This window comes from Necator americanus, chromosome II (assembly GCF_031761385.1).
Source record: "Necator americanus strain Aroian chromosome II, whole genome shotgun sequence".
NCBI classification, from domain to species: domain Eukaryota; kingdom Metazoa; phylum Nematoda; class Chromadorea; order Rhabditida; family Ancylostomatidae; genus Necator; species Necator americanus.
This window is the reverse complement of record NC_087372.1, coordinates 21,226,875-21,245,064: the sequence shown is the minus strand read 5'-3', so window position 1 is coordinate 21,245,064 and position 18,190 is coordinate 21,226,875. Positions and strand designations below refer to the sequence as shown.

The 18,190-nt window shown below is 41.1% G+C and overlaps 3 protein-coding genes across 3 annotated transcripts; all 3 read left to right on the top strand.

Annotated features, from left to right (window-relative positions):
• Positions 1-1,160: 1,160 nt before the first annotated feature.
• RB195_018850 (uncharacterized protein) lies at positions 1,161-13,403 on the top strand (the record flags this gene model as incomplete). The annotated part of the gene is made up of 11 exons (XM_064186456.1): positions 1,161-1,221; positions 1,278-1,398; positions 6,110-6,214; positions 8,511-8,643; positions 8,723-8,796; positions 8,844-8,913; positions 11,594-11,726; positions 11,863-11,986; positions 12,101-12,267; positions 12,324-12,403; positions 13,218-13,403. 11 exons carry the CDS (start codon positions 1,161-1,163, stop codon positions 13,401-13,403), a joined length of 1,254 nt encoding a protein of 417 aa, XP_064042337.1.
• Positions 13,404-16,121: 2,718 nt separating this feature from the next.
• RB195_018849 (uncharacterized protein) lies at positions 16,122-16,595 on the top strand (the record flags this gene model as incomplete). Its single annotated transcript, XM_064186455.1, has 1 exon — positions 16,122-16,595. One exon carries the CDS (start codon positions 16,122-16,124, stop codon positions 16,593-16,595), a length of 474 nt encoding a protein of 157 aa, XP_064042336.1.
• Positions 16,596-16,603: 8 nt separating this feature from the next.
• On the top strand, positions 16,604-17,648 carry RB195_018848 (uncharacterized protein; the record flags this gene model as incomplete). Its single annotated transcript, XM_064186454.1, has 3 exons — positions 16,604-16,777; positions 16,961-17,137; positions 17,283-17,648. The coding sequence occupies 3 exons, from the start codon at positions 16,604-16,606 to the stop codon at positions 17,646-17,648; spliced, it is 717 nt and encodes a 238-aa protein (XP_064042335.1).
• Between the last annotated feature and the right edge of the window lie 542 nt (positions 17,649-18,190).

The following is an 18,190-nucleotide window of genomic DNA, read 5'->3' as shown; positions in this document are numbered from 1 at the left end:
TTTACTGCAACTTTTGACCTGATGTATAATCCAAGCCAATTTCGAAAATAGTGAGAGCGTTTAAGCGTCTATCGTTTTACTCTTTCGTAACAGTTTTAGCTAATATCAGGTAGCATTGATTGTTTTATAGAATGTCACCACATGAATGTTAAGTAACAGCTCAACCACAAACGCATCCGTGGTCCTATCACTACTCACTTTCTATAATTTTCGCAAGAAGTCCTGTTTCTTTTCTTGAAATGATGTAAGATGACTATTTCTGTCGTTATTCAAATGTTCAATTGTTTAATTTACTTGCACTAATGTGTACGGGTTGCTTGCTCGGCTGCAGTATTTTGTCTGATTCGGGTTCAGAAAGTTTGGATCAATGAGGGTGTTCTTAGTCACTATATCAAACAAATAGGATCCTTTTTAGTAGTTCATGGTACTTTTTCTAATTTCGAGAGAAATCGAAGCAATGTGCCTATGAAAAGGAAATCTCTTCAGTGGATAGTTATAGAATTTTGTGTTTAAATGCGAGCTTCGCATGCTAGAAGCTTCCATTATTTTTCGTTTCAATATACTCATTTGAATTGAGTGAATCAATCACGCTCGTTATCTAAACTTACGTATCCTAATCTTGGTGTCTACAATGATCGCTTCAAACATCTTATGTCAGTGTTCCATCCTCACGTTCCGTCTCATATTCGTTGATCTTCCTTCGCATCATCTCATGTAACCCTAATTGTTTTTATTTTGATGTTGTATGGTTTTAATTTTTCCGCCCTGTATGCCATCTTAACAGGTACTTGTATTTAATTGGTTGTCACAATGACCGGCAATGATTAGTATCGTTGATTATTTCTCTTGCAACTAGTAGAAGAGTTGAGCCGGTCTCCTTTTCACTAGCGCACTTTGATGGGGAAGTAAGCCAAACCAGTGCAACTGTGTTCTATGCTAATTTATTCTGTTATTTGTTCAAAAACTTATGCCAACTTCCTTTATTGGTGTGGGACTGATTTGTTCTGCGTTTGTACTGCGATAATAAACTTTCACTTTCATATTGCTTCGCTGAGATTGAGTGGAACTGCCGCTTGTGTGTTTAGAATTACTCACTACGCTGTAACCAAATATGTTCTTAATATCAGACCTAGTAGCATCCTGTACGCGAATGTGGTCAAATGGTTAGCAAAAAGAGCATTGTCTACTACTACCACCCAGAAGTTGGGAATTTCCATTATGGTAACATGTGCTTACTTTTCTTGTTACCTTTGACTTTATTCATACTTCTGGCATAGGTCCGCGCCACCCTATGAAACCACAACGGTTAGCTGCACTCAATAATCTCGTAGTCCATTACGAACTCGATAAAAAGATGGAAATGCGCCTCACGCCGAGAGCAAATGCAATGGATATGAGGTTTATTGTGTCTTCGTCACTGCTCTTATCAAAGTCTTTTTTCATCATTTTTTGTCGTTTGTTCTGCTTCTAAGTCCTCTCTGTGACTTAAGTTTATAGGGATACTGGATTTCTGCCTTATTTCCTCTTGTAATTGTACACTGTTAACATTCTTCCCAGTTGTAGTCATAGAAAAATCATTTTCGCCAGTTCAATAGTTTCCTCTACTACCGTAGCTTTCCCCAAAGACTTCAGTTTGCAGGTGATGGATTTCGGCCGCACCTTTTCGCTTAACTGTGTATAATTGGCATTTTCCATAGGCGGATCTTGGGGTTTTGATCCTGTTACGATCACAAAAGGCACTATACATGTGCAGTTACTTGAAGAAATGGAGCAGACGTTCAATCTCTACAAACCAAAATCTTAGGACACTCTCAAAACACGATAAGGTGGATAGTACTTTGCATCAAGTTTTGCACTGTTACCGATCGAGAACGTTATTTTGTCGTATTTCTTCAGTAAGGTTCTGTTGTTTCTGTTTTTGCTAATTTATACACTGCTTATTCGTAGTGGGAAAACCACAGTTAGTTTATGCCAGGTTTGATGGGAATGATGACGTTTTTAGCGTCGTCCACGTTAGCGTTCTCGTGCATCCACTTTATTAACATTTACTTGCTATTTGCTTATTATTATTGCGCACTTTATTTGAGGTAGGTTAAGAAGAAAACGTCCTTCAAAGATAAATGCATAGTGTCCATTCATTCATTCCATTGGTTGACGCCAATAACTCTGCTCCACACTCCGACTGGAGCTAGTATGGGTTCCATCACGAGCGCATAGAGTCTCTCTGACTCATCTCGAACGAGAGACGGTGAAGAGGTACCGTACGGTGTGCCGCCATGTATCCAGAAGGATAGTGAGCGGCGATAATTGCGCTGTGCGGCTCCTAGCAACGTCATGACCGTTACACCAGCTTCAACGCTCCTTTCGCGCTACGTAATGCGCATTTTCCGCTGCTGCAACTCTTAGGATGTGCTCTTTGAATCAGTCAAGAAACAGGGGAGCGCGGTGAGAGAAGTTGATCAAAACTTTGTATGAAGTAGTTATTTAAGAAGTGTAGATAAGTGAAATGCTGTTCAGAAATGTGAATGAATGTGAGTGTTTATTTTTCTGTTCTCAATTACTAGATGGAAACCACCCACTCGTCCAGGGAATCATAGGTGCGATTGGGAGGAGACAAACCCTCCTCAGGTGAAGTGGTCTAGCTCATGGGGTGAGGCTCAAGTGATGAGGATCCCTTCCCCAATTGTCCAGAAGTGAAGGGGGTTCTTTTGCCAACCGTCCAAAGGTCAGGAGGTCTCTCCTCCAACCGCCCAAAAGTGAAAGGGTCCCTCCTCCAACAATCCAAAAGTGAAGGGGATCGGAGCATTGGGTCTGACTATCGCATCTATGCAGGGAATTACTAAAGATGATTAAAAACTTCTGATCGTTCTTATGCTATATTTTTTTCTTAAATTTTTTGCTTTCTAAGCATTTTCTTCTGCACAACTAGCTAATTGAGATTGACATCCAATATCTGACATGGTGGTAAGAAGGGCTGGCAGGTATGAATTGTGCCTAAAGGCGTATCTCAAAGGTACTAAGATTGTTCGCCACTCATACGCCTAACCGATCATACTGATTTCTATGCATAGATTAGATAGAAGTGAAGCTATAAAACACGGTAGAAAGTAGAAATGAGTTTATATAATTAGTTCTATCTCCAGGAAAGGAGAAGTGCAAGCAGGTGTTAGAATACTTACTATACGCTCTATTCAAGTGTCATGATCATCATGCCATACAATAACGGGCTTATTCTGTCACGTGTGTGGTGTGTTTGTGGTATGTATGTATGTATGTATGTATGTATGTATGTATGTATGTATGTATGTATGTATGTATGTATGTATGTATGTATGTATGTATGTATGTATGTATGTATGTATGTATGTATGTATGTATGTATGTATGTATGTGTGTATGTATGTATGTATGTATGTATGTATGTATGTATGTATGTATGTATGTATGTATGTATGTATGTATGTATGTATGTATGTATGTATGTATGTATGTGTGTGTATGTATGTATGTATGTATGTATGTATGTATGTATGTATGTATGTATGTATGTATGTATGTATGTATGTATGTATGTATGTATGTATGTATGTATGTATGTATGTATGTATGTATGTATGTATGTATGTATGTATGTGTATGTATGTGTGTATGTATGTATGTATGTATGTATGTATGTATGTATGTATGTATGTATGTATGTATGTATGTATGTATGTATGTATGTATGTATGTATGTATGTATGTATGTATGTATGTATGTATGTATGTATGTATGTATGTATGTATGTATGTATGTATGTATGTATGTATGTATGTATGTATGTATGTATGTATGTATGTATGTATGTATGTATGTATGTATGTATGTATGTATGTATGTATGTATGTATGTATGTATGTATGTATGTATGTATGTATGTATGTATGTATGTATGTATGTGTGTGTGTGTATGTATGTATGTATGTATGTATGTATGTATGTATGTATGTATGTATGTATGTATGTATGTATGTGTGTATGTATGTGTGTATGTATGTATGTATGTATGTATGTATGTATGTATGTATGTATGTATGTATGTATGTATGTATGTATGTATGTATGTATGTATGTATGTATGTATGTGTGTGTATGTATGTGTGTGTGTATGTGTGTGTGTGTATGTATGTATGTATGTATGTATGTATGTATGTATGTATGTATGTATGTGTATGTATGTATGTATGTATGTATGTATGTATGTATGTGTGTGTGTATGTGTGTGTATGTATGTGTGTGTATGTGTGTGTATGTATGTATGTATGTATGTATGTATGTATGTATGTATGTGTGTGTGTATGTATGTATGTATGTATGTATGTACGTACGAATGTTTGTATGTACGAATGTATGTATGTACGAATGTATGTATGTACGAATGTATGTAGTGTGTGTCACCTCCGCTACTCATTGCATAGGGCAGTTACACGTTCGTAAACTTCAAACAACTCTGAATTGAAGTGAACGTGGTGGCGCATCCCAGCGGATTGATTAACGCCAGACACACAGTAATGTTGTTATTATTACCAGTCTGAACGTCCGGCTAAAGCTGGATTTCAGACTTTCTGTGTTGTTTGCTTCGCTCCCCTTCACTGATCAACGAAAACCAAAATTAGTGCCCTTCTATGTGAAATTAGACCCGTGTATCTCTAACAGTCTTTCTTCATCTTCTTTAAAATCTTCATAAACAAAGGCGAAAGATTTCGTAGTTTTCTTTCTAGACGGGTATGTTCTACATTTGGAGAACATTCAAATTTCAGCTTCAAACACTCGTTATCAATATATTATAGACAAAATTTAAAAGTACTACTTGAAATATGGGTTTTCCTCCTGTTTCCACCCCTCCCCCAACAGTTATCAAAGAATGGTGGTTTTTGGCATAAAATGACGTGAAAGACATCATCCTACTGGTAAAGATAACTTCCTACGCCAGGTCATGTGAAACGTTCGCTACTATTTAGGCAGCCGTTTGCATGCATGTTTCCACTTTCTGAGGAAGGCATGGTGCCAACTTGAGGCGAACGGAGAACAAAGTAGACACGCGGAGTCATAAAAATGAAAAAGCATCGCGTCCAGTGACCACGGCTATGAAACAGCTGCAACGTCTCATTTACCTTTAGCGACATGATTTCGGCCCTGCGGACCTGTCGCACTTCACCTTATAGCTTTCTGGCGTCGGTGCACTAATCCAACGCCGCGGGACCCACCTCATTTTGTAGCTATCTGGCATCGGCGCACCAGTTCGACAAGTTGGACCCGTCGCACTTCACCTTATAGCTTTCTGGCGTCGGCGCACTAATTCGACGGCGGTGGATCCGTCGCACCCCCTTTTTCGAATTTCGTGACACACACATGTGACAGAATAAGCCCGTTATTATATAGCATGATCATGGTTATTCAACTATAGTAGTTAGCGCAAGCGGAGGTGCTCGAAGTGGCGCAGTGGAGTGTGGCGGTTGGACCAAGGTAGGACCTTTGTTAACACCATTCAGCGCTTCAATCTGGGTGGAGCTAGCGATAGTCTCGCTTGGGTCCAAACCTCTAGCTTCACCGCACTGCTTTGTGGTGTGCGTCTTGTGTTCAATTTGTAAACGAAGCAACATTGAAGCAAGGATGGTTTTCTAACCATAGTGTCAAAAAATGATGTTAGGGGAACTACGTCACCTCATCGTGCTTACCTCTGCTATGTGGAAATTTGACGCCTTTTGGCAGAAAATAAAATTTCGAGTTCCAACCATGAAATCGTGCGCTACTTTACCGACAACTTATGAATGTTAGATTTCTGTTTGAATGAACGGTTATGAGGTGAAACTTGCTGTAAACTCACCACTCATTTTACGTGGTCCATTGTCAAATCAGAGCGACGTAAAACTCGGCGCTAATGCGTAAGCAGGTGCGCTCGAAGCGGCGCGGTGGAGTTAGAGTCAGGAAATGAGGTGAGAACATTGCGAATTACATGGTATAAGAGGTGGATGGTAAGGGTTCCTCTCGATTCCAACCGCTGTGCACTATCGCACCGCTTCGGGTCGTTTTGACTCGACTATACATAGCATGTTGTTAAATTTTAAGGCGATTCCATTCCAAAGAGTACGTGGACTTTCTTGAAAGGATATCACCACATTGCGCTGAACAGTACGAACACCTTTTCGCGCAGTTCAACATCGGAGAAGATTGGTATGTTTCATGTTCTATATTTATTTATTTATTTATTTATTTAGTTAGTTAGTTAGTTATTTGTCCATTTAGTTATTTAGTTATTTATTTATTTAGTTGTTTATTTACTTGTTTATTTATTATTTATTTATTATTTGTTTATTTATTTATTATTTATTTATTACTTATCTATTCATTTATTTATTTATTACGCTCAATGGTGTGCCCAGAGTAAGAGGCAAGGAATGAATACAAATAAACAATAGAAAATCTAGCAGCGAGAAGAGTAGAACGAGAATAAGCAGGGATAAGTCACGCGAACAGTAAAGCAGGGAACAATTTAGTAATTTCAAAAAACAAACAAACTCGACAGGGCGGGGATTAAGACTATTGGGAAATAAGAAAGTAAGATAGGCTACAAAAATTGGTAGCTTCCAATCACATCAGCCAGCAAGATGCCCTCATAAAATTAATAGATACAACACCGGCGGTTCGGCAAGCGGGTATACTGGCTCACCCCGCTCAACCGATGAGTAGAAAAGGAAACACCAATATTATAGGCTAGATAAAGAAGTAAAGGGGAATAACAATAGTGCAGAGAAGGTTCAAACTAAATATCAAATGAACTGCGCATAGGAACTACTCATTAGAACGCATTAGACTGATCCCTGCTAGGAAAGTAGAAGCAAATAGAAGAAAGCTAAAAGTTCAAAAGAAGAACCAGTCAAGCTACTAGTTACGTAAATAATAAAGCAAAATACAACGCCGAAGACGAAACAAAGGCACCGAAAGGACAAATATAGACAAAATCGAAGGAAAGCCTAGAAAATCGAAAGCAGGGAGTAGGCGATCTTGCTTAGGATGTCGTACGAACTGACATTTTTGCTGAGGAAGATGAGGAGATGAACTGTCCATCGGAAGAAGCTGAAAAAGGAAGCGAGAATCTAGGGAATTTCGAGATTAAAAGTTGAACTAAATCAACTTGACTCAACCTTCGTTTAAAAATCCTGGTGCTTTCGGCCATGAGCACATGTAGAGGAAGAAGACGGAGCCATTTGGCGGTACGAACAAAGAACGAATGTGAGAGGTGTGGAAATTTTCTGCCAAGGTCTCTGTTATAGATTCCAAACCCCCCTATTCTGGTACTGCTAGGTCTAAACACCCAGTATTTGCTGGGAGACAGTTTAGTTTCGTTTCGGAGGAAAATACTAAATCAGAGATTATTCTTCTGTAAAACAAAGGTTTTAATGCTAATGCATTCAATCAATCAGCGTAATTGGGTATGTTTTGGTACTCATAACCAATTCTAATGAAAACTAGCCTCGTTAAGGTTTTTTGGACTTTCTCAATCTTAGTGATGTATCTTTTGGCATAGGGACTCCAAATCTGAGAGCAGTATTCCAAATGAGGTAAAACATAAGTTTTATATAACAACGTAAGGATTTTAGGATCATTGCAGCGAATATTGCGAAGGATTATTAATAGAACTGTGAATGCTCTTTTTAAGATATAATCAATGTGGACGGAAAACTTCATAGAAGAGCTGAACCAAACTCCAAGATCCTTTGTGGTATCACATTTTTTTAACAGTATCCCGATTATCATATAGTTTGCAGAGTCGCCGTTTCCAAGATGCGATACGCAACATTTGGTAGGATTAATTGCAAGACCTCAATTGGATGCCCAGAGAACAACACTATCCAAGGCAGATTGTAACTGGGAGCACATTGCATACCGGTTTTCAGTGCTGTAAATACAAGAAATTTTAATATCATCAGCATACAATTGTGCTGTGATATTAAGAGGAGCTCTAAGACAATCTGGCAAATCAGATATGTATAAAAGAAACACTAAGGGGGAAAGTACCCCACCTTGAGGTACACCGCTTTTACAATGGAATTTATCAGAATATGCATGTTCAACGTTAACAGTCATAAACCTATTGGTTAGGTAAGACCTGATCCAGGCTAACATATCGCTACGGATCCCAACACTTTCCAATTTCATTAACAATAAGTTGTGACAAACTTTATCAAAAGCTTTCGATAAATCGATATAGATTACATCGACAAAATTTCCATTGCACAAAGCAGTGCTCCAATCATGGAGGGAATCAATTAAGTTAGAAGTTGTTGAGGCACCGGGGAGAAAGCCATGTTGTTCCTTAGGAATAACATTATTTCTTAGAACCCAAGACAAGAGTATATTTTGAAGTTTTTAAAACCCGCACTGCTAGCGATCTTGTCCTCAATCATTTCTTCTCTTACTGTGGAAGTTTTATGGATTACAAAAAAGGAGGAAATTTCATTCTTTGCAGTCCTATTTTCGATGGTATTTTTGAGTTTTGCTCCATTTATACTGGAGGATCTTTGGAGGGAGCCCAACGCTTGAATCATAAAGTTTCTGATATTGTCATCAACTGGAGTGGAGGTCTTCACCACGCTAAAAAGGCAAGCTGTTTACATTTCACATTGCTCCCACTTATCTACTAATATTCAGGTTTGGCGCATTAGTAATTTACGAATTTAGGCTGAAGCAAGTGGTTTTTGTTACGTGAACGATATTGTTATAGCAATCTTGGAACTACTTAAGTATCACAAAAGGCAAGTGTTCATAATGAAGTGGCGGCTATAATATACATTTCGTTTAGGGTACTATACATAGACATCGACATTCATCACGGAGATGGTGTCCAGGAAGCCTTCTATTTTACGGATAGAGTTAGTCCTTGATTCCGTTCATGTTGTTTTGATTCTCTTTTTTCAGTTTCTTACGTTATGTATTCTTCTTTTATTCTCTCTTAATGTTATTATTAGCATGTAAAGCTTCGTTCCTTCCTTATAAAAGAGCAGTTTTTCTTTCTCAATGCACCAATGTTACAAGTGTCTTTGTACTAAATTGCCGTATAAGTTCTTTTTTTTATATAGCAGATGGATTTCTGCTTAGATACTTAGGTGAACCGTTCTCACTAATCGTGCAAGTCAAAGCACGGTGGAAGAACTGTCGAATTGAGTAGGCTCTTACCGTCGCTGACAGGTACAGAATTGGTTCTCACTGCTCCTACTCTTCTATTCACATCCTTCTTCCAGTCGTTCTCCGTGTTCGTTGGACGCTTCATGAAGCTCCACTATTTTGAAGTGATGTTCAGGTGATATTCCTCCTTCTTTGCCAAAGATGTTCTTCATCAGTTGTTATTGAACATTAACTGTGCATCTCTGTGTTCATTTCAATCCCACACCCTTCCCTGTTCCATTCTGTGTGCATCATCTTCACTCCTCTTCAAAAGAAGAACGAGGAGTTCCACGAAAGACCATTTTAGAGAAATCTTCCACCAACTTCTCTTTCGTTTCTAAGATTACGGTAAGGGAACAGTGGTGTAGCTATATAATATTGGTGGATTGATGAAGTAATTCGCTAACGTCCTTGCGCACTGCTTCAGCATTTTGTTCGGGAATGACAGTGTGGTATTCTCTTCTCTGTTGTGAAAAACTTCATCATAGTGGACGAAGATAAAGATGGGAGGCAGGGGATATTCCCACCAAATGTCCATGACCCTCAACATTGCTTGGATCTGGCACATTCATCTGAAACACTGACGAAGTCAGTTTCTTGAGTTTGAGAGTTTAGGCTGGTCATCTTGGTAAGCGAATGAGAAAGATCCTTGTGAATGTTTTCCATAGACCACTCAGCATACATTGAGGACGGTTGTTTCTTCGGTATTCTCAAGTTTCTTTCTTGTGAAGATGAGCTAGTGCAGAATTCTTTTCCTTTGCTGATTGGATTTCATGTATGCGGTCATAATTACAGGTCTCACACCAGGTTAGCCGATGCTAGATCGTGTCTGGGGTGGCGCCACCCATCATACTTCTGATCGCAACCTTCGCTGGAAGAGTTGAGCTTGGTATTTCACCAATGGAGATGTTCGAGCCTAGCATAGGAGTTGAAGAAATTAAAAGTTTCGAGAAAACCTCTTCTTGATAGTTTCAATCTTTTGAGAAGAGTGGATGTGATGGTTGTTTTCATTCAGCAGAATTCTAAATGGTACGGTGTGTTTGCTATTTTGGCAACATTTCTTCAGATTAGTCTCTTCTTGTGTTGTATTCAAAATTTCGTCTTCTTCCGGCAGAGCTTTCTGCAGCTAGTGTTCGCGAACCGCAGCTCAGTGTGGAATTCAAACAATGTCTCAAAGCCCTTTTTTTCAAGTATTTTATTTTGTGGTGTTCGAGATTTGATGGTACTTCTACGGGGCTTCGAGCCACACGCAGCAGAGACTAGCAATCCTTTGAAAAACATTAGAGTCTACGTTTGGTTCTTCCTCGATGTGTCAGTCACCCATGGTAAGGGATTTTTGAAGGAGTAATAATTGCATTCGAATTTCTTGTTCCTATCGCGCGACATCCATCAATACGACAAGCAACAACGAACGATAGTAAATGTTTTTCATTTTACAACCAAATATTATTTTTTTTGCTTGAAAAGACTATATTCCGAACTGCTGCTGGTGTTCTTGTACCTAAAATAGCAGTACTACCGAGAATACCTTAAAGGCATCACCCCACGGATCTGGGGGCGATGGACTTCCGATGGCTAAAGACTATAAGGGTCATAAATTGCAGAAAGGGTGGGATAACGCTCATTTCTTCCTAACTACCGTAAAAAATAGAAGATGCGGCGCGTACACAAGGGTGGCGCCACTCTTGTGTCTTTAAGAGAGTCATAGTTACTCCCGCCGTATACCCGGGATTACTCGAATTACTGCGATTTAAGATTCAGAGCACTGGGCATCCAGAATCGCTGTAGTAAAAATGGTTCGTTCTCCCAGTTTTATGCTAATTTCCATCCACATAGTGAGTACGGACTTTATACTTTGCTTTTTATTCAATTTGAATTTTTTGTCTTGTACTTGAACGCGAAAGATATGAGGAAACAGATACAGAAAGAAAACATACTTTGTGGGTACGTATTGTTAGGTACCCATAGCTTCCGCGACAACATTTCTTAGAGGAAATGTCTAGCTACGACGATAATTAATTGTGCTGCGCAGGATAACGTGCTGCACCTAATCGGCTGTGGGTGCTTTGTGACCTCCCCTTCCAATTCCCCTCCTCCCTCCTGGGATCATGACAGAAGGTAAAGTGAGGGTTAGCAAGATGCAATAGTTCCCAGACTAAACCGAGGTCCAAAAAATTGTTGTAGCTGAGAAATAAATCTTCAGCCATCTCAAAAAAGTTTGTTTTAATGTTGGGAATCTTTGCTTTGTCTGCATATACAGAAAGAAAGGGCATCTTACAATTGACAACTTCTCCTTGTTTTCAGAAAATTCTATATATATATATATATATATATATATATATATATATATATATATATATATATGAGCATAAAGTTGTTCTGCTGCAGGTGATGACAGTTTCTTTCCACAAATATGGCAGCCTCTTCTTCCCAGGAACGGGAAGTATCTATGATCTGGGGCAAGGTACCGGTCATTATTTTGCTGTTAATGTGCCTCTACAACAGGGAATTGAAGATGACGGTAAATCCTCTTTTGTATTATTCACCTCTAGAAGTTTTATTTTTCCTGCTTAGTTAAGAGCAGCAAGGCACAATACAGTTGTATAGACATGATATGTGGTATCCTGTCTATACAACTGTATTGTGCCTTTTTCTAGATTATTTATCAGTGTTCCGCCCTGTGATTGGTCAAGTGGTAGAGAGCTTCCAACCAGAAGCTGTAGTTTTACAATGTGGAGCGGATTCTCTTGGATGCGATAGGCTTGGATGCTTTAATCTCTCGTTAGTCACCTTGATTTATTGCCATACTGGGCCTTCAATACGTGCTTAAATTTGGAGCTAACCCTGCACTTTTACTCTTTGCTTCCTTAGATATCTTTTAGTTTATCGTTTCAGCTTTGACGGTCACGCGGAATGTGTTCGCTTCGTGAAAAGTCTAGGAATACCGATGCTTGTTTTGGGAGGTGGAGGATATACATTAAGGAATGTAGCTCGATGCTGGGCCAACGAAACTGGCGTCCTTCTTGATGTTGAAATGACCAATGAGATACCGGAAAATGCAGGTATGCTTCTGTCTATTATGCTTTTGTCATCATCTCTCTGTGGTCATTGCTTGCAGAATACCTTCCCTTTTTCGAGCCCGAATTCACTTTACGCCCTGAACTGCCTAAACGTGCTGATAACCATAACTCAAAAGAGGTATGTGTTAAGGTCTAAAGATTTTCGGCTCAAGGGAGTACTGAAGAGGTAATGAAATCAACTAACTAACTAATTTTCTCCTCCTCACTATTGGTTCCTGTACATTCTCTACAATAGTTAAAGGCATCACTCCACGAATCTGAGGTGGTACGGATTTCAGGTGGAGTATTCGTATCGAGATAGTAGATTATCGAGAGAGGTGTGATTCCGTCCATTCCTTCCTGCCGTAAAAAACGGCCCCGAAGATGTGGCGCCGCACAGGGCTGCCGCACTCCAATGGAACTCCTTGTAGAAAATAGTGCGCGGAACGCTCGAAGCCGTATCTTCCGGGCCGTTTTCTACGGCAATTAGGAAGAAAAGAACGGAATCACCCTCCTCCCCATAATCTACGTCCCCGTATACGAATACTCCACCGTAAATCCGTACCACTCCAGATTCGTGGGGTGATACCTTTAAGGAACCCTTCTGTAGCACTGAAAAATATCTTAATTTTGTCCTTGTTGTTTTGTTCTTAGAAAACATGAAAACTCTGGTTGCCGTATAGCATCTTTCACCACTGTTGCTATGTGATATGCCTCATGTTGTGGAACACAGTTGTGTTTACCACAATTTCTGTACTAATTGTTATTGTTGTTGTTATTGTCATTCTTGTTAGAGCAACAGAATTGCAGCTACACAACAAGTTATCGTATGAAGGATTGTTAACGGAATTAAACCTGTTCACACTTGTTCTATACTATAATGTAGGCCAAAAACTTGGACTTCCCTACGAAATGTACACTAACAGGTCCAATTTGTATAGCCTTTTTTCTAGTTTCTCGCTGCAATTCGTCAAGAGATAATTGAAAATCTCCGTCAAGTGAAAGGCGCTCCGTCCGTTCAAATGATTCCTATTCCTGAAGACTTGCTGAACATCGATACAGTACTTCCTCATCAAGAGATAGGCGATGAAGAAAGACCTAAGGACTTTGAAGAGACCGTTATCACCTACACTGGATGAGAATGTATTATTTCTAGAGATATCTGAGGGACGTACAGTGCTCTACGTGTTATCAGCATAAAATACAGAGCAGAATTTATTGTACTTCATTTTTTTCACCGATTTTCTCGTTGTATTCCCTAGATTGTTTCGATCTCTATTTTTACTGTGTAAATTATTGTCGCATTTGTTTTCAAATTGATATCTTGAGCGGTCATTCTTTTTCATTTTAACGTCGATAATTCCGAATAACCTACTACTTAATGTTTTCAAACTTACCAGTTAACTCAGTTTCTCAGGTCATTTCGTTAATCTGAATAAGGGTAGAATCATGTATTGAACCGGTTTAGAATGAGAGCTCAATGCAACTTTCGTGTACACAAGGCCGCCCTGTTTCTCCTATATGATCGCTACCACGTGGCCTGCACGTAATATGACAAACTACACCTGATACCATTCAAACACATTCTCTGCTAAGTGGGCAAGCCATGTAGCTAAGAGTTGTGCACAGCCAGAGCACATGCATACGGCATACAAATACGTCCACGATCGCGTTGCACTGCCTCCACCCACAGTTGGCGACTTCAGAAAGGTGTGTCAAGCACTTAAAGAGCCAGCTACGGCAGACTGGTCAGGTTCATCCGACTGTGCATATTTGGTACCGATCATACATCTACATCAAATGCAATCATGGTTTTCTGCGATATTACGTGTACAGTTACATCACCAATGATCCAGTGGCTGCACAGGTTACTCTAAATACACTAGAGATCGGTCTTACTCGTTGCTCCGCTGTCCAGTGAGATTCACCGCTCCATGTATCCACATGTATGATTTTCTTTCCCAGCAGTCTGATGTTATCATTCACATCGATAGGATGATGTGCAGCTGAATTGTGTAAGGAAAGGAGGTACCTGTTGACGTCATATTTTCATTGGTTCGAACTTTAAAGAAGCTACACTTGAAAAATTGTAAAAATTAATAGTTTCTAGTTAAAGGCATCACCCCACGAATCTGAGGTGGTAATGATCTCGCGTGGAGTATTCTTATACGGGATAGTAGATTATGGAGAGGGGGGTGATCCCGTCCATTTCTTCCTAATTGCCGTGAATAACGGTCCGGAAGATGCGGCGTGTGCACAAGGCTGGTGCGCTCCAATCGAACTCCTTGTGGAAAATAGTGTGCCGGAACGCTCGAAGCCGTACCTTCCGGCAATTAGGAAGAAATGGACGGAATCACCCTTCTCTCAAAAATCTACGATGAGAAAATACGAAAATGCGGCGCGTGTACAAGGCTGGCGCGCTCCAGTCGAACTCGTTGAAGGAAATGGCCACCGGAGCGCTCCAGGCCGTATCTCCCGGGCCATTTTTTACGGCAATCAGGAAGAAATGGACAGAATCACACCTCTCCATAATCAACGATCCCGTATACGAATACTCCACCTGAAGTCCGTACCACCTCAGATTCGTAAGGTGATGCCTTTAAATGCGAAATTTCATCTTTTTTGCGCAGCGCAAGCTCTACCTCATTTTATACATTGCACACTTACTTCACATTACTAACTACTTTGTGGTTTTTGAGACCAGTCTCTCAAGACTCCGAGAAGAACGTATTTCAAACGCCCTTCTTGCCAAAGCACTTGTACATAGAAGATTACAGTATCTTGGCACAAAAGATCTGAGATTTGGCGGTTCAAGAACAACCTAAGTTCTTCATTCAGAAATTTCTTTAGATCATATACATGGACAGTGTCACCTCTATAACAGCCCCCTCCCCTCCTCCCCTCCTTTGCTTCTTCTCCTCCTATATCGCTCCTGCGACAGTTCTCAGTTGCCGCCGATGCAATGTATTGGAAATTTCATGTATTTCGAGAAGGAAAAACCGAAAATTATCTGAGGAACGAATGACAGAAAATAGGTAGCTGAAAGCGAAGACAGAAGCGACAGAAGCGAAGAAACACCAAATATGTAGCAGAAAAAGCAAATTTGGTGAAATACTTTTTGAATATTGCTTTTCTTGCTATTGAAATAACTTCTTTTTATTCTATTCTATTTTTGTCATAAAATCTATTAAATATCTCCAAATACTGATTAGAGAACATAATACAACGAAAAAGGAGAAGAGTCAACTGCGTAGGTCGAATTAGAAAAGAACGACGAAAAAAGTAAACAAAAAAGAATCAACATTCTGTTCCAATACATTGCAGTATGACAATGGGACGACGCAGGTTCGACACCCCGTTGAGTCAAATTTTTGCAAAAGAGTTAAAAGCTCGGAACTACTCTTAAGAGATGCTGCTGCAAATCGTACCCCATGCCTCAAAGCGGCGCAGCCGGCAGCAGCGGTGGCCCTTGCCATCGCGCAGCTACTATGGCGAGACTTCGTCTCCGCAGGTTCAACCATACCACCAGGGTGTCCGGTTAGTATCCCGATCCTTGAGCCTAGGCTACAAGCTAGCTAAGTGAGGAGGTAGTACGACGATTTCGATGCCAGGCTGCTAGCTTGCTAGTGCGACAAGCCGACCGAGGACAACATCCCTGTCGCGAAAAAAAATGGAGCCGGTCAAAAAAGTTAGTCCGCCATCGCAAACAACATCCAGTGCGCTTGGCAACAGTTAACGTTGGGACAAGAAATCAGTAAGAAGTCCTGAACTAGCAGACAGTCTCAGAAAACTCAATGTTGACATATGCTGTGCATAGGAGACTCGCTGGAAAGGCTCCAAGTTAAGGGAATTAGGCGATGGCTACAAGGCTCATCTACCACGGCACATCAAATCGCAATGGCGTTGGTATCATGTTGAACGAGATGTTTAGAAACAGCGTCACAGCGGTGGATCGATTATCGGGTCCCCTGATGGCTGTAAGAGTAGACGCAGAAGAAGTGGAATTGCGAGTCGTCTCTGCTCATGCGGCACAGGTGGGCTGTAATGAAGAAGAGAAGGCGTGCTTTTGGAAAGATCTGAAGCAGTACGTCCAATCCCTGGAAGGCAAAAAAGTACTTCAAATCGGAGGAGATTTAAACGAACATGTCGATTTTCGGAAAGACGGCTTTGAGAGCTGTCATGGAGCAAACGGCTATGGAGCTCCTAACGACGACGGGTTGCGAATCCTGGAGTATGTTGTTGCAAGTGACTTGATCATTGCTAACACGCAGTGTCGGGAAAGAAAATCGCATTTGATCACGTACACCAGCGGCGGTCGTGAACAAAAATAGATCCCTGAATGTTACGACGACGAGATTGCCGACTTTTGCAGGATTCAAAAGTCATCCCTACAGACAATGTGGCCGCCCAACATCATTTGCTCATCATGGACTTGAAAACCTCCCGTCCAAGGAAGAGACATCCAAGGACTGAAACACAGCGCATCAAATGGTGGGATGTGAAGGATCGAAAGGTTCCGCGTCCGTGGCTCCATCTACACTTCCCCACCCTACTCGTAGTGTGGAGGAAATGTGGTCGTCTACTTCTAGCGTTATACGCTTGACCGCGGAGAACACTCTGGGAAAGACGATTCTAGGTAAGCCCAATATACAAAAGGCTACGTGGTTTTGGAACGAGGAGTTTTGAAACGGTTCAGGCGGCAATTCGTGAGAAGGAGCCGAAGTACAAGCTCAGGTGGAGGACACGTCAGCCTGAAGATCGGAGCGCTTACCTAGCGACGGAGAGGGATGCTAAGAAGGCAGTCTTCAAGTCGAAGTCCGACCGTTACAAGTCTGTGTACGGCATGCTTGATACCAGAGAAGGCGAGCTGGCGGTATATCGTTTAGTTAGAGGGCGTCATCGCTCAACGTTGGATGTGGAGCACATCAAGATCGTTCAGGGGCTGATGGTGCCGTTCTGCGTCGCTCTGCTCAGATTTTGAAGAGGTAACGAGAGTACTACAATCAGTTGTGTAACAGAGTTCTGCTATCCTCCCATCACAACTGTTCCCAGCGTCGAGGATCCTGTTTTACCTTTTGTGGCCCGCAACTCCATTTAACAAGATCATTGCAAAAGAGCGGACTCCAGACGTTTGGCAAACTTCCGTGACCGTGCCTTTGGGAAATGAGATGAATGAGAAAGGAGACATTGCTGACTGCACTTCATACAGGCCTATACGACTGCTGTGCACTCGATCTTCTAGCACCTTCCAGACATCAACAGGTACGTCATCAGGACCGGTTGCCTTGTTCGATTTCACTTTTACGAGGGCAGCACTAACTTCGACGGCAGTAACTGGTAAAACAGGATCCTCGACGCTGGGAACAGTTGTGATGGGAGGATAGCAGAACTCTGTTACACAACTGATTGTAGTACTCTCGTTACCTCTTCAAAATCTGAGCAGAGCGACGCAGAACGGCACCATCAGCTCCTGAACGATCCTGATGTGCTCCACATCCAACGTTGAGCGATGACGCCCTCTAACTAAACGATATACTGCCAGCTCGCCTTCTCTGGTATCAAGCATGCCGTACACAGCCTTGTAACGGTCGGACTTCGACTTGAAGACTGCCTTCTTAGCATCCCTCTCCGTCGCTAGGTAAGCGCCCCGATCTTCAGGCTGGCGTGTCCTCCACCTGAGCTTGTACTTCGGCTCCTTCTCACGAATTGCCGCCTGAACCGTTTCAAAACTCCTCGTTCCAAAACCACGTAGCCTTTTGTAAATTGGGCTTACCTAGAATCGTCTTTCCCAGAGTGTTCTCCGCGGTCAAGCGTATAACGCTGGAAGCAGACGACCACATTTCCTCCACACTACGAGTAGGGTGGGGAAGTGTAGATGGAGCCACGGACGCGGAACCTTTCGATCCTTCACATCCCACCATTTGAT